At 40.7% G+C, this 25,296-nt stretch overlaps 1 protein-coding gene across 4 annotated transcripts in view; it reads right to left on the bottom strand.

Moving 5' to 3' along the window:
- The window catches only part of UPRT (uracil phosphoribosyltransferase homolog), a 106,669-nt gene that overhangs the window by 27,429 nt on the left and 53,944 nt on the right, over positions 1-25,296 (bottom strand). For 3 of the 4 annotated variants that reach the window (XR_013959769.1, XM_080652627.1, XM_080652625.1), the window contains exon 2: positions 8,997-9,039. Coding sequence is in view for 3 of the 4 variants with exons in the window: in XM_080652625.1 (XP_080508751.1) it covers positions 8,997-9,039 (43 nt within the window). In the remaining variant the exon portion in view is untranslated. Of the gene's footprint in view, positions 1-8,996; positions 9,040-23,806; positions 23,866-25,296 lie in introns of those variants that run through there. The other variant, XM_080652626.1, reaches the window with a different exon arrangement.

The following is a 25,296-nucleotide window of genomic DNA, read 5'->3' on the forward strand; positions in this document are numbered from 1 at the left end:
TGTACCATCCTTGTATCCCTGAATAAATCCCACTTGGTCATGAGGTATGATCTTTCTAATGTATTGCTGAATCCAATTTGCTAGAATTTTGTTGAGAATTTTAGCATCTATGTTCATCATTGATATCGGCCTGTAGTTCCCTTTTCTTGTAATGTCTTTATCTGGTTTTGGGATTAGTGTAATGCTGGCTTCATAGAAAGAGTTTGGAAGTGTACCTTCCTCTTGAATTTTTTGGAATAGTCTGAAGAGGATAAGTTTCAGTTCTTCTTTGAATGCTTGGTAGAACCCCCCTGTAAAGCCATCTAGACCAGAGGTTTTGTTTGCTGGAAGATTTTTTTTTTAAATATATTTTATTGATTTTTTACAGAGAGGAAGGAAGAGTGATAGATAGTCAGAAACATCGATGAGAGAGAAACATCGACCAGCTGCCTCCTGCACACCTCCCACCGGGGATGTGCCCGCAACCAAGTTACATGCCCTTGACCGGAATCGAACCTGGGACCTTTCAGTCCGCAGGCTGACGCTCTATCCACTGAGCCAAACCGGTTTTGGCTGCTGGAAGATTTTTGATCACTGTTTCAATTTCTTTTGTTATTGGCCCATTCAGGTTTTTTTATTCTTCTTGGTTGAGTTTTGGGAGCTGTTTTTTTCTAAGAATATGTCCACTTCATCTCGGTTGTCCATTTTGTTGGAAGAGATTTCTTCATAGTATTTTTCATAATCATTCATATTTCAGTGGTATTGGTTGTTACTTCACCTCTTTCATTTCCGGTTTTGTTTGTTTGGGTTCCTCTCTTTGCTTGTTGGTGAGCTTGGCTAGAGGTTCATCAATCTTGTTGATCCTTTCAAAGAACCAGCTCTTGGTTTTGTTGATATTTTCTATTGCTTTTTGGGTCTCTATGTCATTTATCTACGCTCTGATCTTTATTAATAATTTCCTTCCTTCTGCTTACACTGGGCTTTTCTCATGATCTGTTTCTAACTCTTTGAGTTGTAGGCTTAGATAATTTACTACCATTGTTTCTTGTTTTTTTGAGGTAGGCCAGTAGACCTATGAACTTCCCTTTCAAGACTGCTTTCATTGTGTCCTACAGATTTTGGATTGTTGTGTTTTCATTGTTGTTTGTTGCCATGATGCTTTTTATTTCTTCTTTGATCTCTCTGGTAACCCACTCATTGTTTAATAGCATGCTATTTAGTCTCCAGGTGTTTGGGGTTTTTTTTTTTTGTTGTTGTTGTTGTTAATTTCTTGTTTTATGCCATTGTGATCTGAGAAGATGCTTGATATGATTTCTATCTTCTTGAATTTGAAGGGACTTTGCCTGTGTCCGAATATATGTTCTATCTTTTAAAATGACCTATATGCACTTGAGAATAATATATATTCTGTGGCTTTGGAGTGAAATGTTCTGAAGATGTCAATTACTTCTATCTGATCTAGGGTGCCATTTAGGATTGATATTTCTTTACTGATTTTTTGTTTAGAGGATTTGTCCAGTGGTGTTAGTGGGGTATTAAAGTACCCTACTATGACTCTCTTGCTGTCAGTCTCTCCCTTGATATCCTCCAGAAGTTATTTTTTACATATTTGGGTGCTCCTGTATTGGGTGTGTGTATGTTTACCAGAGTTATATCTTCTTGTTGGATTGCTCCTTTTAGTATTATGAAGTGGCCTTCCTTATCTCTATTTATGTCCTTCACTTTGAGATCTAATTTGTCAGATATAAGTATTGCTACACCAGCTTTTTTTTATTTCCATTCGGCTGAAAAACCTATTTCCATCCCTTCGTGATCAGTCTATGTGAGTCCTTTTTTCTGAGGTGGGTTTCATGTAGAAAGCAGATACATGGGTCATGTTTTCTTATCCACTCAGTTACTCTATGTCTTTTGATTGGGGCATTTAATCCATTTACATTTAAAGTTATTATTGATAGGTACTTGTTTGTCACCATTTTTATTCTTCATGCTTGTGTTCCTTCTTCGCTTCCTATATTTCCTCTTTTTATAACAAACCCTTTAGCATTTCTTGCATTGCTGGTTTGGTGGTAATAAACTCCCTTAGTCCTTTTTTGTCTCTGAAGCTCCTGATTTCACCCTCAATTTTGATTGATAGCCTTGCTGGGTACAGTATTCTTGGATTCAGACCCTTGCTTTGCATGACTTTGTATGTTTCATTCCATTCCCTTCTGACCTAATGTGTTTCTGTTGAGAAATCTGTCGCTAGTCTGATGGGGGATCCTTTGTAGGTAACTTTCTGTCTCTCTCTGGCCACTTTTAATATTCTTACTTTGTTGTTGGTGTTTGCCAATTTAAGTAAAATGTGCCTTGATGTCGGTCTTTTGGGCTTCATTTTGTTTGGGACTCTGTGAACTTCTTGACTTGTGTGAGTTTTTTTCTTCCCTATATCAGAGAAGTTTTCTGTCATTATTTATTGAAACAGCTTTTCTATTCCTTGCTCAGTCTCCTCTCCTTCTGGCATCCCTATTATGTGGATGTTGTTTCGATTCAAGTTGTCTCAAAGTTCCCTTAGGCCAGTGGTAGGCAAACTGCAGCTCGTGATCCGCGGTTTGCCGTTCTGTTGTCTAATGAGTTTTCCGACCACTAACCTAGACTCTCGATTCCAATAATTACAGCCTGTTGTTGTTCCTTGTGATTAAGCCCCTATCCCAGTGGTCGGCAAACTCATTAGTCAACAGATCGGCCAACAACAAGCCGCAGTTTGGCGACCACTGCCTTAGGCTCTCTTCATGTTTTTAAGTTTATTTTTCTAGATGCTGTTCTGCTTTGGTATTTTTTTCCTACCTTGTCTTCTAGCTCACTGATGAGGTGCCCTGCTTCTTCTCATCTACTGTTGATGCATTCTATTAAGTTCTGTATTGCAGTGATGTCATTTTTCATTTCTTCTTAGTTCTTCTTCATTTCCTCATGGTTCGTACACATATTTTTGAATTTGTCTTCCAACCTTTTCGGTGACCTTATGACCATTTCTCTGAATTCTTTCTCTGACATGTTGCTTGCCTCTATTTCGTTTACTTCCTTTTCTGTTGATGCCTCCTTTCTTTCATATGCGGGCTGTTTCTTTGTCTCCCCATGATCTCTCCTCTCAGGGTGTCTGGTTATGTAGCTCTCTCGCTCCTGCATTGACTTAAAGACACAAAATACAATACAACAAGGCACAACGCACAAGGTACTGGACACAAACGTATTCACAATACTAATAATCCCAAATAAAGGTGACCAGAGAAAAGAGAATTTAGGGATTAAAAAAAAAAGAGTGCAATAATGATATTGAGAAAAGGAAAGAAGTAAGAGAGAAAAGAAAGTGAATAAAAAAGAAGCAGGATAGAACTATTTATATGGGGAGAAAACTCCAATAGAACAACAATTAATCCAAAAAAATGCAAACAACTAACACTCAGATATGAATGCAAACTACAAACAACAACCAGTAACAAGAGAGGAGAGGAAAAACAGAAGCAAAAAAAGAGAGAAAGAAGCACAAAAACAAACAAACAAAAACACCAATCTAATTAACAATCAAACTAAAAACAACAATAGGACAGAGAGAAAGAAGGGCAAAATAAAACAAAAAACATAAATAAAAAAACAACAAACAAAAAAGAGAAGAGAGAAAAAATTTGGACAGTGAAGAAAGAGAAGACTGAAGTGTGTATGAATTTGGAGCAGGGGATCAGAAATTAGATATATAAGTAGTATGAATTTTTAACAAGGGGTTAAAAGAAGGAATAGGGAAAATCTAAAGCAAGAATAAGGTAAGAGAAACAGAACAACAAAAGGGGAAAAGTGAGGAAGAGAGTGTTGGCATAAAGGTAAAGTTGAGATAGAGTAAAATGATGCTAAAGGATAAATGAAAATAGAATGTAGAACACTAATCCCAAAATAAAATAAAGAGAAAATAAAATTAAACTATAAAAAATTAAGATAATAGTAATAATACTGATTAAAAATAAAAATATAATAAAGAAGGTAAAATCAACTGAGTAAAAAAAAATTAGTTTCTTAAGTAAAAGAAAAAAATAAAAATGTGCAGTAGTGAAGGTCATTCACTTCCTCTACTGTTCTGTTTGCCATGCCTGTTTCCTGTCAGGTGGTCAGGAAAGTTTTGAAGTTCCCTGCATTCCACAGCTCCTCTGTGTCATAAGCCACAATCTTGTTTTCAAGCAGGCAGTATTTGTTTTTCAGCCTGCCTGTGGATGTATTTACACAAGAGTCAATTTTTGATTCAACCCCTGGGTCACAGTGTTTCTGTATTGACATCCGGGGCTATAAGTCATCTCTATCCAGTATTTAGACTTTGTTTTCCCTACTGCACTTAATACTGGTTTGGGGGTATGGACTGCCCCAGAGCTGGTTTTCTGATTGTTTCTCCCCGCTCTGATCCCCAGGTTCCACAAAAACAACTTTCCCCTGCAGTCACTGGGATTGTTTTTAATTGGGTGATCCTATATACTGGGCTTAGTAATCAAAAGCAAGGATTTAAAGAGAAAAAAGAGCCAGAGTAAGTGTGCAAACTCGCTACATTTTCGCCCTGGCACTGCACGCAACTCTGCTCATGTCTCTGTGCACATCTTTTTCCCCTGGCACAGCGCAGCCCGTTTGCTGATAAAGCTTCAGGCTGCCTTTTTGTGTCTAGCCCAGATATGGGTTGATTTCTACAGTTCCCTTCTGTCAGAAGCCCTGTGGACCCCCTTCCACATCCTCAGACTATGCTGGTTCCAATGTCCAGGGATTTTGTGGGGCACAGACTTCCTCTGGACCTACAGAACCCACTGCCTGCGTTTCTCCCTTCAGCCAGGATCGCAGACCTCACCTTTCTCTGGGAACAATCTGACTTTTCTGTGAGAAGGTGCAGAGCTCGTCCATGTCCTCATATTTGCGCTGCTTGAGACTCGGTGTTTCTGGGTTCACAGCTGGTCGCTGCGTGTTGTGGTTTTAGGGTCCCGGGAGGTATCTGATTCTTTCTGATTGAAGGTAAGAGTAGGCTTCTGATCACAGCCACTCTCCCCTTTAAGATGGTGCAGTCTCTCATCATTTCTTACTTCTTTTCAATCAGTTCAAATTTCTAAGCTTTCTAAATCTCTGTTTAGGAAATATGATTCCACCAAGTCTCCTATCTATCTACTCCAGGACTTCTGTGAGGATCAAATGAGACGAGGCACAGGAAAATGCTTCACAGACATCTGGTTACAGTGTAAAGTGTTTGCACCTGGCTATAAAGCAAGTCGTGTTGCTGGGCTGCAGAAACTGCAAGGGGGCTAGTCACTAGGGAGAGGAAGCCGGGTGTTGCTATGTGATGTCATTACCCGCCACCCACCGCTACCATTTCTGGGCTGGCCATGGGGTCTCAGCAACAGCTTTGGCTGCAATTTGGTGGGGTGTTGTTCTGGGGTGGTGGCATGACCTGTGTCCCACTTGGGGGACGCTGAGTGTTACTTTGTCGGCCAGGTCCACACTGCCATTTCTCTGTAAATGGCAAGTGAGTGCCAGGGCAGCTCCTCTGTTGAACATCTGTCCCTTAGTGATTAGTGCATGTCAAAGCGACCAGTCAGAAGGTGGGAAGGACCCTTAGCATATTAGCCTTTTATATAGACTAGGGGCCCGGTGCATGAAATTCGTGCACGGGCGGAGGTGTCCCTCAGCCTGACCTGCACCCTCTCCAATCGGGAGCCCTCAGGGGCTGTCCTACTGATGGCTTAGGCCCGCTCCCTGTGGTTCTCTGCTCTCTGCGGGGCCTGCCTGCTCCACACCATGGCGACAGCCAAGCAGGCTGTGCTGGGAGCTGCCTGCAGGCCCCACTTGCCTGCTCCTGGGTCACCGTGGCAATATCCAAGTAGGCCGTGCTGTGTGCTGCCTGCGGGCTGCACTTCACTGCTCCTTGGTCTCTGAAGCCGTGCTGGGAGCTCTGTGCAGGCCGGGCTTGCCTGTTCCTGGGTACCTGCGACGACAGCCAAGCAGGTCGTGCTGGGTGCTGCCTGCAGGCTGCGCTTCACTGCTCCTGGGTCTCTGAGGCCATGCTGGGTGCTGCCTGCAGCCGCGCTTGCCTGCTCCCAGGTCATTGTGGCGACGGCCAAGCAGGACTCTTTGCACCCTGCTGTCAGTGTCCACAGAGGCGGAGGCAATGAGGTTAATTTGCATACTCACTCCTGATTGTCTGGCGGGCATCGTGAAGGTACGGTCAATTTGCATCTTTCTCTTTTATTAGTGTAGATTGTAAGGGTAGAATAGGATCCTTTTCTTTGAAGAGCCTAGATCTCTTCCAAGTAACATTCCTCTAAAGAGTCTTACCTCTCCTGCAACTGACAGAAATTCATGTGTCCAAGCCTTATAAAAGAACATAAAATCAGAAGAAGGGAGACTAAAACATAAAGAACTTAAGATATGAGTGCCAGGGAAGCCAATCCCGATAAATTCAGGATATAATTAATGTAAACTATAATGGGATCCTTGTCCTAGAAGAGACAGTGTACTAGAAATCTTCAACACTAGAAACCTAAACAGCTTCATTCCTTATCACAACCATACAAACGCTCTACCCCACACCTCCCAATATGACAACCTACACAACCATCTGCAGAGAACAGAGAGGCCCAAATTATCATCCACTCAGGTGAGTTATGCCCTTGGTCCTTATTATCTCATTTGATTAAGATATAATGCCTGCTCTTTCAGCTAAGTATTTTTTATTGTTTAAAGTATTACAAATAGTAGAACATATGTCTCCTTTTTCCCTCATTGACCTCCCCCGGCCTCCCCCTCCCCTCAGAACATGCCCTCACCCCATAGTGTCTGTGTCCATGAGTTATGCTTATATATGCATGCATACAAGTCCTTTTGGTTGATATCTCACCCCGCCTTCCCTTCCCTCAGAGGTTGGATGGTCAGTTCGATACTTCTATGTCTCTGGACCTATTTTTGTTCATAAGTTTATGATGTACTTTATATTCTACAAATGAGTGAGATCATGTGATATTTATCTTTCTATGACTGGCTTATTTTGCTTAGCATAATACTCTCCAGTTCCATCTATGCTGTTTCAAATGGTAAGAATTCCTTCTTTTTTATAGCAGCATAGTATTCCGTTGTGTAGATATACCACAACTTTTTAATCGACTCATCTGCTGATGGGCACTTAGGCTATTTCCAAATCTTAGCTATTGTAAGTTGTGATGCTATGAATATAAGGGTGCATATATCCTTTCTGATTGGTGTTTCTGTTTTCTTGGGATATATTCCTAGAAGTGGGATTACTGGGTCAAATGGGAGTTCCATTTTTAGTTTTTGAGGAAGCACCATACTGTTTTCCACAGTGGCTGCACCAGTCTGCATTCCCACCAGCAGTGCAAGAGGGTTCCTTTTTCTCCTCATCCTCTCCAGCACTTGTCCTTTGTTGATTTGTTAATGATAATCATTCTGACAGGTGTGAGATGGTACCTCACTGTCGTTTTGATTTGCATCTCTTGAATGATTAGTGACTTTGAGTATGTTTTCATATGTCTCCTGGTAAGTGTTTTATAATAACCACAAACTTAACTCCTATTTTCTGAAGAAAAAGGACATAAGGAAAGAAGAAAGAAAAAAAGGAAGGAAGGAAGGAAGGAAGGAAGGAAGGAAGGAAGGAAGGAAGGAAGGAAGGAAGGAAAGGAAAGGAAAGGAAAGGAAAGGAAAGAGGAACCATTTTCTACCAATGAATACCAGGACCTCCATTTTCCCCACAGCAGCCATTGACACAAGTTGCTTCCTCCTTGGACCTGTTCCTTTAGTTTGATAAAAGCATAATGACATAATGACCTGTCACTCCAGAAATGTCAATTACATTTATCTTGATGAAATCCAAGGGTTGTTACTTCCCTTACAAACTCAAATAATTGTAAACAGAAGTTGCCTCTGAACTAAGAATCTTTAAAGCCAAAAGTAGAATAGTTGTCTACATTCTTTTGAAATAAAGATTTTCCTAGGATAAAATGTAAATGAAAATTAATAAACCACTTTTCTCTCTTTCCCAAATGTAATACTGACAATAATATTTAGATTGCAAACTCTATGAGAGCAGGGATCATGTGTCTGTGTTCTTTACTGCTGGGAGATTCCAGGATGGTGGAGAATTAAGTGGAAGCTACACTGACCTTCTCCCAGGACCAAACTGGAATTACAACTGAAATATAGAAAAATCATCCTGAATAACCAACTGAAGACTAGCTGGAGAGAAGCCTTGTATTCTTTACTACCGTATCTCCTCCCCCAGCAACACATCCTCACACAGTGCCTGACTTAGAGGAGTTCAATGTATATTTCAGGAATGGTTGAATATTAATAACCACAGCAGAAAATGTGTCAACCTCATTGTAATCACTGAGAACACTTAGATATAAACACAAGAAGGAAACACAGTATTTACCCTGAAGACAACACAATCTGGTTTGAGATCCTCTCACATCACACTAGCTAAACAGAATTGAGCTTGGTCAACCCTTAACAGAAAGTCCCTGAGGAAATTGTAGATAGTCCAACTTAATATATCACATGTGAGGATAGTACAGAAAAGAGGAGGCTAAATAAATTCCTCCCATGTAAACTACAACAGTTATTTTTTTGCATTAGATGGATATCACAGGGTAACTAACTACTAGGTCTCCTTACATCTTTGGTTTTCTTTTAATGTACTTCACTTTACTGCCCTCAGATGAGGCATTTAAGGGTTACTTATGACAAGGTTACCAAGATCAATTTTAAAGGTAGGAGTACCTGAGAGCTATAGAAAATGAGTTTATGGAAAATGCCTTGAGGTCAAAGGGATTGAGACAGAGTTTTAATGCAACAGTAAAAACAATACTTCAGAAGTCTAGCAAGATGCTGGTTAATTGGTACAATCTCTCTCACCCCCAGATTGCTGTAAATAATTTTAAAAAACCCTTTGGCCTACTATGGTTATATCACTAGGAACAACAATGAAATGAAAATGGAAAGCTTCCACCTACCAAACGATCCGCAGAAAACATGAAGTCCCCTCTACTTGCTGTCCTAAAATAAAAAAATAGTACAAGTTTTAGTCTAGATTAGAGCTTTAAGGTAAAATATTACTCATTATATATAATAACACTGATATTATGACCTATCCTATACAATAAAAGGCAACCATAATGGCGTAACGACAAGAACAACTGATTAACCAGTTGCTAAGAGGTGCATTGACCACCTCTCGGTCCCTCCCCACAGTCTGCAGGCTCTGATTGCTGGATGGCCAATGGGGATCCATGGGGAACTGCCATGGGTGGCAGCAGGGTGGGACTGGTGAGCGGGCAGAAGGCAGACCTCTTGGTTCCTCCCCCCAGCCTGGAGGCTCCGATCGCGTGATGGCAAATGGGGAACCACGGGGAACCAGGGTGGGTGTCGGCGGTGGGGTGGGACTTGGGACTGGCAAGCAGGCAGAAGGCAGATCTCTTGGTCCCTCCCCGCAGCCTGCAGGCTCTGATCGTTGGATGGCGAACAGGGAACCACGGGGAACCGGGGTCTGGCGAGAGGGCGGAAGATGGCCCTGATCACAGGCTAGGCATAGGGACCCTGGCCTTTTATTTGGGCCTCTAGTTACATAATAAAAGCTTAAAAGTTTACATGTACAGACATTATTAAGGCAAGTTATTTTTCACTAGGATACAGGAGCCTAAATGTAGTGATTTGATAAGTATAATTGAGAATACTTTATTTGATATCAACATTAGAGTTAGGAATTGGAAAGATTATGTAGTTGCCCACTGAGCTGCCCAAATATGTTATTCAATCAGATGAACAAGATGGAAGCAAACCCACATAAGAGAAAAACTTTGTAGTTATGAAAATCAGGTTCTCACCTTCCATCCACCTTGCCATATTACCAAGATAAATAAACTATCTACTTTATCTCTAAACCTTTTTGGAATGAGAATGGTACAAACAAATAAATCCTATACTTTTGCCATTGCTTTCAAGAATGCATAACCGAATTTCTAAGATCTCTTTCTCAAATTGTTAATTATTTGCCAATGCTTTCAAGAATGCATAACTGAATTTCTAAGATCTCTTTCTCAAATTATTGATAATTTGTTCATTTTGCCTATTTTCAATCAAATAATTTGTTCCCTAGTCTTTCTGACATTTTCCTGTACATTTTTTTTCTGGTCAATCCTTGCATATCCTGAGGTATCCAAGTAATAATAATCCCAGACTGCACCTACCCACAAGCTGTTAACCAGTCAAAAAAGAAAATGTTAGAAGGCTGACAATTTTTTCCTGTACATAAAAATCGAGTATTATTCCTCCTTCTCCCATACAAGTTAAATGACTCAACTAAACAGAGTGAGATGCAGTTTATGTATTTAAAAATCTCCATCTGCCTATACATAGCATACCTAAAACATTCCCTAACACAGCATCAAAATAGCATATGCAAACATATATTATCTCAGTATATCATTAATCATGACTTTTTTCAAATGCATATGCGCATTAATGGTGTACCGAGATAATATATGTTTACACATGCAATTTTTTCTTGTATTCACTTTCTCTGACATGAAAAATTAATGAAATATTCCTGATACAAATGGCATTGGGTTTATTAGAATAACAGAGCTCTATCACATTATGGATATTAATGAAACAGGAAATCATAACAGATTAGACATATTAGAATATAGCTTTTAGGACAACCAAGATTGCTGCATAAGGTATACACCTGTACGTGCTGCCTCTCACAACCACACCAAAACTACAACTAAAAGATAAAATGACTATCACCCAGAACCACAGGAAATCTGGCGGAGTAGAAGTTCTACAACTAGAAGGAAAGAAAGAAGCTCATTGAGACTGTGTAGGAGGTGTAGAGGCTCGGAAAAGCAGAGGTTCAGAGGCGCGCAAATTGGGCTGGTGACTGGGTGCGCTGTTTTTTTCAATTGGAAGGGAGACACAAGCTCCCGACTGCTCTGAACTCCAGTTTCCGGTGAGACTCTGGGGACCCAGACTCCTACGGGGAGAAACTGGACTGTCTGGCAATGGGTCGGAAAGTGAGGGTGGCTTTCTCGCAGAGGTGCATGCAGGAATCATTGTTTACTGCACTGGGGTGCAGGATGTGGGATGCGGAACCGTGGAGATGCAGAGATGGCTGACTGGCAGCCATCGCTGTTTGCCACGCCCTAGTGATTCCCTGAGAACCTGCCCCACCCAATTTACAAACCCATCCAAACTGTGCACAGCGACTTTTGCATATGAATGGCCTGCCCTTTCGCAGCTTAACCTAACAAATTGCAGCTGGGTCAGACAGCTCCAAAACTTCCAAACCCCAAGTAAAGAGGAGAAATCTGCAGATCTCGCTGTAGCTCCTGCTGGGTGGCCTCAGACAGTAGCTGACTTGCACCTCCTTGGATATCGAGGAACCAGTGTACCTAGAGGTCAGTGTGAGACAAAACCAGATTTCAACTCCTCACATACATAAGTGACACACTCAAGAGGCAGACTCAGTGAGCACCAAAGCTCCACTGAAACAAGTCCTGCCCCATAAGGGTGTCTTCAGCATAGCAGTTCTTCCATTATAAACACAGCTGATCCTCACAGCCAATTGGCCTGGAGGTCAATTCCTCCCAGTGTACCGACAGCAATCAAGGCTTAAGTACAACAAGATTGTGCACCCAGCCCACAAAGGGGTGCACCAAGAGTGTCCACCTCAGGAGATTGGGGTGGCTGAGCCACTGGGCCCTGTAAGTCACTTACCACACAAAGCCACTCCATCAACACAGGGAAGCAGCCAAAATGCGGAGACAAAGAAACATGTCACGAAGGAAAGAAATGGGGGAAAGCAAACTACTGGATATAGAGTTCAAAACCACAGTTATAAGGTTACTCATGAATCTCCTAGAAACCACCGAGAAACTTAGTGAGACCTCTGAGGAACTTAGTGAGACCTTCAAGGATCTTAATGAGAATGCCAAAAAAATAGAAAAGGACCAGTCAGAAATTAAGCATACACTGTCTAAAATAAAGAATAATATACAGAAATCCAACAGTAGACTAGAGGACCCCAAGAATCAAAGCAAAGATATGAAATATGAGGAAGCAAAAAACACCCAACCAGAAAAACAAAAAGAAAAAAGAATCCAAAAATATGAAGATAGTGTAAGGAGCCTCTGGGACAACTTCAAGCGTACCAACATCAGAATTTTTGGGGTGCCAGAAGAAGAGAGAGAGCAAAATATTGAAAACCTATTAGAAGAAATAATGACAGAAAACGTTCCCTACCTAGTGAAGGAAATAGACTTACAAGTCCAGAAAGCGCAGAGAACCCCAAACAAACCGAATCCAAAGAGGAACACACCAAGACACATCATAATTAAAATGCCAAGGGCAAAAGACAAAGAGAGAATCTTGAAAGCAGCAAGAGAAAAGCAGTTAGTTACCTACAAGGGAGTACCCATACGACTGTCAGCTGATTTCTCAACAGAAACTATGTAGGCCAGAAGGGAGTGGCAAGAAATATTCAAAGTGATGAACAGCAAGAACCTACAACCAAGATTACTCTACCCAGCAAAGCTATCATTTAGAATTGAAGGTCAGATAAAGAGCTTCACAGACAAGAAAAAGCTAAAGGAGTTCATCACCACCAAACCAGGATTACATGAAATGCTGAAGGGTATTCTTTAAGAAGAGGAAGAAGAAGAAAAAGGTAAAGATAAAAATTATGAATGACAAAGTGACAACAAATACATATCTATCAACAAGTGAATCTAAAAATCAAGTCAATAAAAAATCTGAAGAACAGAATAAACTGGTGGATATAATAGAATCAGAAGCATAGAAAGGGAATGGACTGACAATTCTTGGGGGGAAGGGGGCGTGAGGGGTGCAGGAAGAGATTGAACAAAAATCTTACACCTATGGATGAGGACAGTGGCAGGGGGTGAGGGCATGGGGTGAGGGGGAAATCGGGTGAAGGGGAGCTATGGGGGGGAAAAGAGGAACATCTGTAATAATCTGAACAATATTTATTTTTTTTAAAAAAAAGAATATAGCTTTTAGTTAAAATGATTAAATTAGTCCTTCTCAAGAGTCATAGTTGCACTAGAATGTAGTAATGTCTTAGATGCTGCAGGCCTGACTGTAAAGCAAATTTAAGAAGGTATTCTCTGCTTAAGATGACATAAGAATATAGCTTGGTAAGTATGAAATATACAGCCTTGTTCTCTTTCTGTTCTTAAGATAATGTAACTGACCACAATCAAAGCCAAGATGTTTTACCTAACTATCTTTCTGTTTAATTACAGTCATAGTTAACTAGATCAGGGCAGGATGCCACTAGGAGCTGAATAAATCAGATAACTGAAGCTTGCATAGAAATTGACCAATCAACACAGTCCATGACCCTGAACCCCTTACTCATGACTTTTTCCCTTAAAAGCCCTGAAGGATAAGTCATTTGGAAGTTCTGGTATTAAGTAACACAGCTTTCCATTTTTCTTATTTAGCATTCTGAAAAAAAAAAAAGTGACTGTATTTTATCCACTGCAAAACTGGGTATTTGGTGTTTGGCTCTGCTGTGTGCCAAGTGGGATGAACTCTTGTCCTGTTCAGTTACTTTTATTCTCTAAAATATAGACCATAATTGAGCAATAGCAAGAATATAGGTCTATCCTATATAATAAAAGCCTAATATGCAAATTTCCCCCTCGGGCAGTCGTTCAACCGGGAGTTCGACCACTCGCAATGACATGTGCTGACCACCAGGGGGCAGCAGGGAACATGGCAGGTGTGGGCGATACGGCACTGGCAGCAGGTGGCAGCGGAGGCACTGCCGGCCCCAATGGGCCCCGACGAGAGTGGGACAGTATTGGGATGGTGGAGCAGGTGAGCGGGTGCTACCAGGCCAAGGTGGGGTGAGTGCAGGCCCAATTGCCCCACTGATCGTCCTGAAGACAGTGACCAGAGGCGGGGCCACCGCCCCACTCCCAGGTGCTGAGGGAGCCAGGTGGAGGGCCGGGCCCTGACCAATCATCCTGCAGGCAGGATGGTGGAGCAGGTAAGGGGGCAGCACCAAGCCAAGGCAGGGTGCCAGGTGGGGCCACGGGGCGGCAGGGCTGGGAGAACAAACTGGGGCTGTGAGGCTAGGGGTGTGAGCTGGGACCCAATCTCTGCAGGCCACCCTGAGGGACCCCACCAATGCACGAATTCATGCACTGAGCCTCTAGTATTCTTTATATGTATAAACTAGAGGCCCGGTGCACGAAATTCGTGCATGGGGGGAGGGGACCCTCAGCCCGCCTTCACCCTCTTGCAATCCAGGACCCCTCCAGGGACGTCCAACTGCCGGTGTCAGACATCCCTCAGGCAATCTGAGACTGCTGGCTCCTAACCGCTGGTCTGCCTGCCTGCCTGCCTGATCACCCCTAACGACTCGCCTGCCTACCTGATAACCCCTCATCACTCTGCCTGCCTGCCTGATTTCCCCTAACCACTCAACTGTCGGCCTGATCACCCCTCACCACTTGCCTGCCTGCCTGATCACCCCTAACCACTCGCTTGCCTGCCTGATTGCCCCTAACTGCTCACCTGCCTGCCTGATCGCCCCTAACCGCCTCTGCCTCAGCCCCCGCTGCCATGGCTTCGTTTGGAAGGACATTCAGAATGACATCCAGAAGGTCGTTTGGCTGTCCAGTCTAATTACTATATTACACTTCTATTATTATAGATATTCCCTAAACTCAGAAAATCCTATTCACACACACCTACTACATAGAGAGCACACTTAAAAAGGGCTTTGTGTTATGTACTGTGATTTCAAATGAAACCATACAAATACACTAGCACCTTTCATTTCTGTTCTTAATCTTCACAACATGCTTGCCAAGAAAGAAAAAGTCAGTGGACTACAAAAGAAATACTGAAGCCTACTGCCCTGTTTTCTAGACCAAGAACCCAGTTTTTCAATAGGGAAGGAAAGTCTGATAGGTCTTAAAGAAATATCCAGTAACATATCTTGGGAACACATCTGAAATGTGTGTTTTTAATTTCTGAACAGTTATACATAAATTTATTACACAGAAAAGTTATATTAGGTTAAGTGATCAGAGTTGACCAAATCTGTTAACTTTACTTTGGAATCAGACATTTTAACACCTTTCACACTCTCCCCCAAAAGACAAGCCTCAGCTGATAACTTTTCTATAGTAACTACCTTCTCTACATTCCTAAAAATGAACTATGAACTAATATGAACTGTCATCTCTTTATAAGTATTTGACTTCCAATTAAAGCATTCACTGCTCCAAATAATCTACTACAAAGAGTAATTACTAACTTACCTCCTGCTGTTTTAGACAGACTTCATTCAGACCCATACTGTTTACTTTAAATCAATTTAGAAATTAAAGTACAGCCAGAATACAATAAGTTGGTTGCATTTTTTTTAAAAAAAAAAACATAGTGGTTATATTTTTTTTTATTTTTTTTTCAAATTTTTTATTAAGGTATTATATGTGTACATATCTTACCATTGCCCCCCCCCACCCCACTCCCATACCTGCCCTCACCCCCCAATGTTTTCCATCCATTGGTTACTCTTATATGCATGCATACAAGTCCTTCAGTTGATCTCTTATTTCCCCCACCTCTCCCTAACCTTACCGCTGTAATTAGACACTCTGTTTGATGCTTTACTGCCTCTGTAACTATCTTTTGGTTCATCAGTTTATAATGTTTTTCATTATCCCTAAATGAGTGAGATCATGTGGTATTTTTCTTTCATTGACTGGCTTATTTCACTTAGCATAATGTTCTCTAATTCCATCCAGGTGTCTACAAATGGTAGTAATTCCTTCTTTTTTACGGCAGCATAGTATTCCATTGTGTAGATGTACCATAGTTTTCTGATCCAGTCATCTGCTGACGGGCACCTAGGCTGTTTCCAAATCTTAGCTATTGTAAATTATGCTGCTATGAACATAGGGGTGCATATATCCTTTCTGATTGGTGTTTCTGGTTTCTTAGGATATATTCCTAGGAGTGGGATTACTGGGTCAAATGGGAGTTCCATTTTCAGTTTTTTGAGGAAACTCCATACTGTTCTCCACAGTGGCTGCACCAGTCTGCATTCCCACCAGCAGTGCACGAGGGTTCCTTTTTCTCCGCATCCTCGCCAACACTTGTCGTTTGTTGATTTGTTGATGATAGCCATTCTGACAGGTGTGAGATGGTATCGCATTGTCGTTTTGATTTGCATCTCTCGGATAATAAGTGACTTTGAGCATGTTTTCATGTGTCTCTTGGCCTTCCTTCTGTCTTCTTTCGAAAAGATTCTATTTAGGTCCGTTGCCCATTTTTTTATTGGATCATTTATCTTCCTTTTATTAAGTTGTATAAGCTGCCTGTAGATGTTGGAAATTAAACCTTTATCTGTGATACCATTTGCAAATATGTTCTCCCATACAGTGGGGTTTCTTGTTGTTTTGTTGATGGTTTCTTTTGCTGTGCAAAAGCTTTTTATTTTGATGTAGTCCCATTTGTTTATTTTCTGTTTGGCTTCCATTGCCCTAGGGGCAGTATCACTGAAAAAGTTCTTTTGGCATATGTCTGAGATTTTGCTGCCTGAGGATTCCTCTAGTATTTTTATGGTTTCCCGTCTTATATTTAAGTCCTGTATCCATTTTGAGTTTATTTTTGTGTATGGTGTAAGTTGGTGATCTAGTTTCATTTTTTTGCATGTATCTGTCCAATTTTCCCAACACCATTTATTGAAGAGACTGTCTTGACTCCATTGTATGCTCATGCCTCCTTTGTCAAATATTAATTGCGCATATTGGTTTGGGTCGATATCTGGATTCTCTATTCTATTCCAGTGATCTATATGTCTGTTCTTGTGCCAGTACCAGACTGTTTTGAGGACAGTGGCTTTGTAATACAGCTTGAAATCTGGTATTGAGATCCCTCCTACTTTATTCTTCTTTCTCAGGATTGCTGTGGCTACTCGGGGTCTTTTTTTATTCCAGATGAATTTTTGGAGAGTTCTTTCTAGGTCTGTGAAATATGCTGTTGGTATTTTAATGGGGAGTGCATTGAATCTATAGATTGCTTTGGGTAGTATGGACATTTTGATGATGTTGATTCTACCAATCCATGAACATGGTATGTTCTTCCATCTGTTTACATCTTCCTCTATCTCTTTTTTCAGTGTCCTGTAGTTTTCTGCATATAGGTCTTTTACCTCCTTGGTTAGGTTTATTCCTAAGTATCTTAATTTTTTTGGTGCGATGGAAAATGGGATTGCTTTTTTAGTCTCTCTTTCTGTAAGTTCACTGTTGGTGTATAGAAATGCCATAGATTTCTTAGCATTAATTTTGTATCCTGCTACCTTGCCAAATTCATTTATTAAGTCTGTTAGTTTTTTGATGGAGTCTTTCGGGTTTTTTATGTACAATATCATGTCATCTGCAAATAAGGACAGCTTTACTTCTTCTTTTCCAATTTGGATGCCTTTTATTTCTTCTTCTTGTCTAATTGCAATGGCTCATACTTCCAGTACTATGTCAAACAGGAGTGGTGAGAGTGGGCATCCTTGTCTTGTTCCTGTTCTTAGGGGAAATGGTTTTAGTTTTTGCCCATTGAGTATGATGTTAGCTGTGAGTTTATCATATATAGCTTTTATTATGTTGAGGTATGATCCTTCTATTCCCACCTTGTTGAGAGTTTTTATCAAGAAACGGTGTTGGATTTTGTCAAATGCTTTTTCTGCATCAATTGATATGACTATGTGATTTTTATCTTTCAATTTGTTTATGTGATGTATCACATTTATTGATTTTCGGATATTGAACCATCCTTGCATTCCTGGGATAAACCCTACTTGGTCATGGTGTATGATCTTTCTGATGTACTGCTGGATCCGATTTGCTAGAATTTTGTTGAGGATTTTGGCATCTACATTCATGAGGGATATTGGCCTGTAATTCTCTTTCATTGTGTTGTCTTTATCTGGTTTTGGTATTAGGGTGATGCTGGCTTCATAGAAGGAGCTTGGAAGTGTTCCTTCCTCTTGAATTTTTTGGAATAGTCTGAGGAGGATAGGTTTTAGTTCTTCCTTGAATGTTTGGTAAAACTCTCCTGTGAAGCCGTCTGGCCCCGGGCTTTTGTTTGCCGGAAGTTCTTTGATGACTGCTTCAATTTCTTCCATAGTTACTGACATATTGAGCTGTTTAGATTCTTCCTGATTGAGTTTTGGAAGGTTATATTTTTCTAGGAATATGTCCATTTCCTCCAGGTTGTCCAGTTTGTTGGAATAGAGTTGTTCGTAGTATTTTTTAACAATCCTTTGTATTTCGGCGGGATCTGTTGTTATTTCACCTCTTTCATTTCTGATTTTGTTTATTTGGGTCCTCTCTCTTTGCTTCTTGGTGAGCCTGGCTAAAGGTTCATCAATCTTGTTTATCCTTTCAAAGAACCAGCTCTTGGTTTTGTTGATCTTTTGTATTGTTTCTTTGGTCTCTATGTCGTTTATCTGTGCTCTGATCTTTATTATTTCCTTCCTTCTGCTTACACTGGGCTTTTCTTGTTGCTCTTTTTCTAACTCTTTGAGTTGTTGGGTTAGGTAATTTATTACCCCTGTTTCTTGTTTTTTTGCAGTAGGCTTGTAGAGCTATGAACTTCCCTCTCAAGACTGCTTTCGCTGTGTCCCATAGATTTTGGATTGTAGTGTTTTCATTGTCATTTGTTGCCATGATGTTTTTTATTTCTTCTTTGATCTCTCTGGTAACCCAGTCATGGTTTAATAGCATGCTGTTTAGTCTCCATGTGTTTGATTTCTTTGGGTTGTTTTTATTGTAGTTGATTTCCAGTTTTATGCCACTGTGGTCTGAGAAGATGCTTGATATGATTTCTATCTTCTTGAATTTGAAGAGACTTTGCCTATGTCCCAACATATGGTCTATCTTTGAAAATGACCCATGTGCGCTTGAGAAGAATGTATATTCTGTGGCTTTGGGGTGAAATGTTCTGAAGATGTCAATTAATTCCATCTGGTCTAGTGAGTCATTTAGGATTGATGTTTCTTTGCTGATTTTTTGTTTAGAGGATTTGTCCAATGGTGATAGTGGGGTATTAAAGTCTCCTACTATGATTGTATTGCTGTCAATCTCTCCCTTGATATCCTCCAGGAGTTTTTTTATGTATTTGGGTGCTCCTGTATTGGGTGCATATATGTTTACCAGAGTTGTTTCTTCTTGTTGGATTGCTCCCTTTAGTATTATGAAGTGGCCTTCCTTATCTCTTGTTATGTCCTTCACTTTGAGATCTAATTTGTCAGATATAAGTATTGCTACCCCAGCTTTTTTTTCAGTTCCATTTGCCTGGAAAACCTTTTTCCTTCCCTTCACCCTCAGTCTGTGTGCGTCTTTTTTTCTGAGGTGGGTTTCTTGTAGACAGCAGATATATGGGTCATGTTTTCTTATCCAATCCATTACCCTATGTCTTTTGATTGGGGCATTTAATCCATTTACATTTAAAGTTATTATTGATAGGTACTTATTTGTCGCCATTCCTATTCTTTACACCTGTGTTCCTTCTTCGCTTCCTATTTCTTTTTTTTTTTTTTTACAGCAGACCCTTTAGCATTTCTTGCATTGCTGGTTTGGTGGTAATAAATTCCCTTAGTCCTTTTTTGTCTGTGAAGCTCCTGATTTCACCTTCAATTTTGATTGACAGCCTTGCTGGGTACAGTATTCTTGGATTCAGACCCTTCCTTTGCATGACTTTGTATATTTCATTCCATTCCCTTCTGGCCTGATGAGTTTCTGTTGAGAAATCAGTTGCTAGTCTGATGGGGGTTCCTTTGTATGTAACTTTTTGTCTCTCTCTGGCCGCTTTTAAGATTCTTACTTTGTCGTTGGTGTTTGCCAATTTAATTATAATGTGCCTTGGCGTCGGTCTTTTGGGGTTCATTTTGCTTGGGACTCTGTGAGCTTCTTGGATTTGTGTGGGTTTTTTCTTCTCTATATCAGGAAAATTTTCTGTCATTATTTCTTCAAATAGGTTTTCTATTCCTTGCTCAGCTTCCTTTCCTTCTGGAACCCCTATTATGCGGATGTTGTTTTGTTTCGTGTTGTCCCAAAGTTCCCTTAGGCTCTCCTCCTGCCTTTTAATTTTTTTTTCTAGAAGTTGCTCTACTTGGGTATTTTTTCCCATCTTGTCTTCTAGCTCACTGATGCGGTCCTCTGCTTCTTCTAGTCTACTCTTGATGCTTTCTATTGAGTTCTTTACAGCAGCGATGTCATTTTTCATTTCTTCTTGGTTCTTCTTCATTTCCTCTTGGTTCTTGCTCATATTGTCGAATTTGTCTTCCATTCTTTTCAGCCACCTTATGACCATTTCTCTGAATTCTTTTTCTGGAAGGTTGCTTGCTTCCATTTCATTTACTTCCTTTTCTGGTGATGCCTGCTTTTCTTTCATATGCGGGCTGTGTCTTTGTCTCCCCATGGTCTCTCTTCTCTGGGTGTCTGGTTATGTAGTTCTCTCTCTCCTGCGTCGATTTAAAGGCACAAAATACAGCACTACCAGGTACAACACACAAGGCACTGAACAGAAATGTATTCACGATATTAACAACCTCCAATAAAGGTGACCACCAGAGAAAGACAAATCAGGGGATAGTAGAGAAAGAAGAAGAGGAAAAAGAAAGAAAGAAGAAGAAGAAAAAAAAAGGGGGTGTCAAAATGAAATTGGGAAAAGTGAAAAAAAGAAGAAAAAAAAGTAAGAGAGACAAGAAAGAGACTAAGAGAGGAAGGGAAACAGACTATATATATTGGGGATAAAACTCCAATAGAACAATCACTTATCCCAGCAAATGCCAGCAACAAGTACCTGGGGATTAATACAAACTACAACACCAACTAATATTGAGTGAGGCAAGGGAAAACAGAAGCACTAAACAAACAAAAAAATAAACAAAAGAAGAATAAGCAAAACAATCTCACAAAAAAGCATAAAAATTCGATATAATCTACATTCAAACGAACAACAACAAAAGGACAGAGAGAAGAACAATTTTTTGGATAGTTAAGACAGCGAAGAGAGAGGTGTGTATGGACTTGGAGCAGGGGATTGGAGATTAGATATATAAGTAGGGTGAAATTTTAAAAAGGGGGTAAACAGAAAAAATAGGGAAAATCTAAAGCAGGAAAGGGGTAAGATAAACAGGACACTGAAAAGGGAAAAGTGAGGAAGAGAGTGATGGCATAAAGGTAGATTTGAGATAGAGTAAAATGATGCTAAAGGAAAGATAAAAATAGAATGTAGAACATTAATCCCAAAACAAAATGAAGAGAAAATAAAATGACACTTAAAAAAAAAAAAAAGATAAAATAGCAGTAGTAATAATACGGATTGAAAATAAAAATGTAATAATTAAAAAGGTAGAATCAAGTGAGGAAAAAAATTAGTTTCTTGAGTAAAAGATGCAAAAAATGAAAATAAAAAAATAAAAAATAAAAATAAAATGTGGAGTAGTGAAGGTCATTCACTTCCTCTGTTGTTCTGTTTGGCACGCCTGTTTCTCAGTCCAGACAGTATTGCAGTTCCCTGCATTCCACTGCTCTTCAGTGATGTAAGCCAGTCCTGATTTTAAGCAGTCGGTGTGTCTTAATTCGTATTCCTTTATTTTTGATTACACAAGAGTCAATTTGTGATTCAGCCCCTGGGTGGCAGTGTTTCTGGATTGACTTCCGGGTTTATCTATGGCCTCTCTAGGGAGTGTTAGAGCCTTCTTTCTCTGTGGCACTCACTACCGGTTTGTGGGAGTGGTCTGCCTCAGAGCTGGCTCTCCGATGGTCACTCCCCGCTCCGATCCCCAGGTTCCAGAAAAACAACTTTCCCCTGCAGTCTCCCAGGGTGTCCCCAACTGGGTGAACCTATGAATTGGGCTTAGTAAACAGAAGCAAGAATTTCAAGAGGAAAAAGCCCAAGTGTGCGCACTCCGTGGCTGCGCGTAAGTCTAGCACACCCCTGAAATTCTTAGGGTGTCCCTGCACTTCAGATCAAAATGGGTTGCTTTTTAGAGAGCCCTTCTGTTAGCAGCTCTGAGGACCCCCTTCCACATTCACAGATCACGCCAGCCCCAGCAGCCACCGATTTTTCTAGGCACAGACTTCCCTGGTCCTCCAGCTCCCGCAAAACGCGCGTTCCTCTCTCGCGCTGGGACCAGAGACCTCACCTTATCCCAGGCGAAATCTGACCTTTCTGTGGTGGAGTGTAGAGCTCCTCTGAACCCGTGTGTTTGCGCCAATTGGGGAGCGTTGTTCTGGGGCTCGCAGCTGTTCCGTGGGTGCCGCAGTTGTGGATTCTCAGGCTTCGGATAAGCTCCACTTTCCGGTTCCAGATGGCGGCGACTCAGCGTCCAAGCTCGCAGCTCCGGGAGGGGACCCAGCCGCAGTGGGAGCTGCCAGGTCAGGGGAACCCCGTCTAGCAGTCTCCCACCTTCTTCTGGAGTTCAGCTGTCCCCCAACTTGCCAACAAACACTCCTAGTGCGACCCTCAGCTGTTCTTTCTTTCTGCTCCGGGACAAGGCTCGGAACACGTCTGTCTATTCCGCCGCCATTTTTCTCCCCCCAACATAGTGGTTTTAAATATCCACATCTAAATCCTTAACACTGCTTAACAGTCGTTTCATAAAGCAGATGTTTACTTGTTAGATCAATCAAGTTACACATTTTCTCCAAGCGCCTACATTAGACTCAACACTGGACTAAAGTATTTGTTAATAAAGGTGTTTTACTGTAAACTAGACCCTAATTTTTATTAATTCCAGGCAATTTGTTTCAAATCATAGCTCTGTTCACTTTTGTCTTAAAACTAGTTTTTAAATCTCTCATATTAGAAACAAAGCTTTGAGAGACATTTTAACCACCCACTATCTAATAACAGGCCCAAATAAAAATTAATGTAAAATTATTACAAAGCAACAAACATACTAACACACATTTTTGTAATATTCTAAAATATATCCAAGTGACCAAATAGCAAACATTTAAATAGTATATCCAGACACTGGTAATTCAGAGCATGGAAAGCTAATTAATGTTAAGCTGAGAATCTTTTAAATTGTACAAATGCCAAACAGGATTAACAATGCAGACCTAACCATATATGAGAACATCCTTTTCTTGACAATCCCTCCAAACAAGTATGTCACACATCTGTAGCAACAAAATGTAGCCATTTAAAAATAAATGATTTTCACAATGAAATAACCAAAGAATGAGAATCACACTGGAAGTTAAATCATCATTTTAATGTAGACTTGGTAAACCCAAGTTTGTACAGGTCTAGCAAACAGGGTAGTAGGCTTTTGCATTTTTTTGTAGTTCACTGAAGACTATAAAGGACTTCAAAATTCCCAGAGAGGCTTCAGCAATATTTAAAAACATGTACATCTTATACAAAACCCAAACTAAGATGAAAAACCTCGAATCTCACTGAACTTGCTTTCAAATAGTTAATAGTTATTTAGTTATCATCCATAAGATATAGAAATATGATAGAGAAATGTTTTTATAATATTAAAAAATTTAAGATTTCAGGTAAAATATCCTTTCCCATCTTTTTTACTAGGCCTCATTGCTGCTGCTGCTGCTGCTGCTGTTAGAGGGATCTCCTAGTAGTTGGTAGAAGAAACTGTTGACTTTAAACAAATACACAGCCAGATATTTTTCCAGCAAAATGGGTTTGAGAACAACAAATAATTTCGATTCAGGACATGTGGTCTAAGAAAAGTGGGGAGGCTTACCTGCTTTCAAACTTTTCCTACTGTCTCTGGTTTCTTCACCCATGAACTTGCTGCTTCCTCTAATCGGAAAAAGCTCCTTTGTTCCCATCTCCAACCTACCCCCATCAACCCCACCCCCACCCTAGCAACTTTCTTTACTAATTCCTACTTTCCCCTTAGGTCTCGCTTATACATCACTTTTTCCAAGTGATGACATGTCCCAGCCCCTCCACTCCTGCACACTCCTGGGCTGTGTGCTCTGCACCATACTATCATTAGGGGAATAAAATTGGAGTGGAGTAAGTGGATGCTGCATGGACACACCCCCAGGACAAAACTGGAATTACAACTAAAATACATAAAAACTTCCTGAATAATCAACAGAAGACTCGCTGAAGAGAAACCTGATAACCAAGGACCGAAAGTGGAGACTGCATAGAGACTGAGAGGAGGGGCCGAGGATGCAAAAGGTCTGGTTGGGCTCCCAGAGACATCATCTTAAGTTTCAAAGGGATATCTCAGCTGTGGGGGATTGCCACTGAGAACTCTGGGGTCTAATCCCCAAGCTGGGCCCCAGAGCAGAAAGCACCAGAACTGAGAAGGGTACCAAAACTTGTGCTCCAGCAGAGGGAGGGCAGAGTGGACTGGAGGTGTTTGAGCAGAAGCCAGGATTGGGGGCTCTGAGGTTAGAGCTCATAAGGCAGACATTCTGGTTTCCTGTTGAGTCATTCCCTCATGCTACAGAGGTCATATTTGCTATACAGGTGGCCTTGCCTTGGTGGAAAGACAGTTAACCCACCCTATTAGAAAACACCTTTCCCCATGGTGCCAAGCTACTGACACCCATTAAGAGACTGAGAATAACAATTAGCCTCCAGGCAGAAGCAATTACTCCACCCTGTTGGAAAAACCTTTGCCACACCTGTGGATGATTGCCTGGGGGGAATTCAAGATGGAATCCTATTTGTCTGTAGACAGAGGCAGTCTCTGGAGGCTTTGAGTCTTTGCCTGATCTAATTAGTCTGAAATAGTGCTTGACACTGACCTGCATTAGAGATTGAGAAGCGAAGGAGATCTACCTAATACACAGTCACAAACCCAAATAGGCAGCCAAAATGAGGAGAAAAAGAAACAACCAAAAGAAATGACAAGAGAATTATCAAGAAGAACACACAAATGAAATAGAGATAAGAAATTTATCTGATACAGAGTTCATAATAATGATGGTAAAGATGCTCAACAGCATAAGAAAAGATATAGTAACTATGAATACAGAAATAAAAAATGACATAGGACAAATAAAGAACACCCTGGAAGGAATACACAGCAGATTAGGGGAAGCTGAGGATAGAATCAGTGAATTAGAAGACAGGGTTGAAAAAAATAACTCAATCAGAGAACCAAAAAGAAAAATCAATTAAAAAACAGGAGGACAGCTTAAGAGAGCTGTGAGACAAAGTGAAACGTAACAATATTTGAATAGCAGATGTGACAGAAGAGGCAGAAAGGGA

Source organism: Plecotus auritus, assembly GCF_963455305.1.
Source record: "Plecotus auritus genome assembly, chromosome: X".
NCBI lineage: Eukaryota > Metazoa > Chordata > Mammalia > Chiroptera > Vespertilionidae > Plecotus > Plecotus auritus.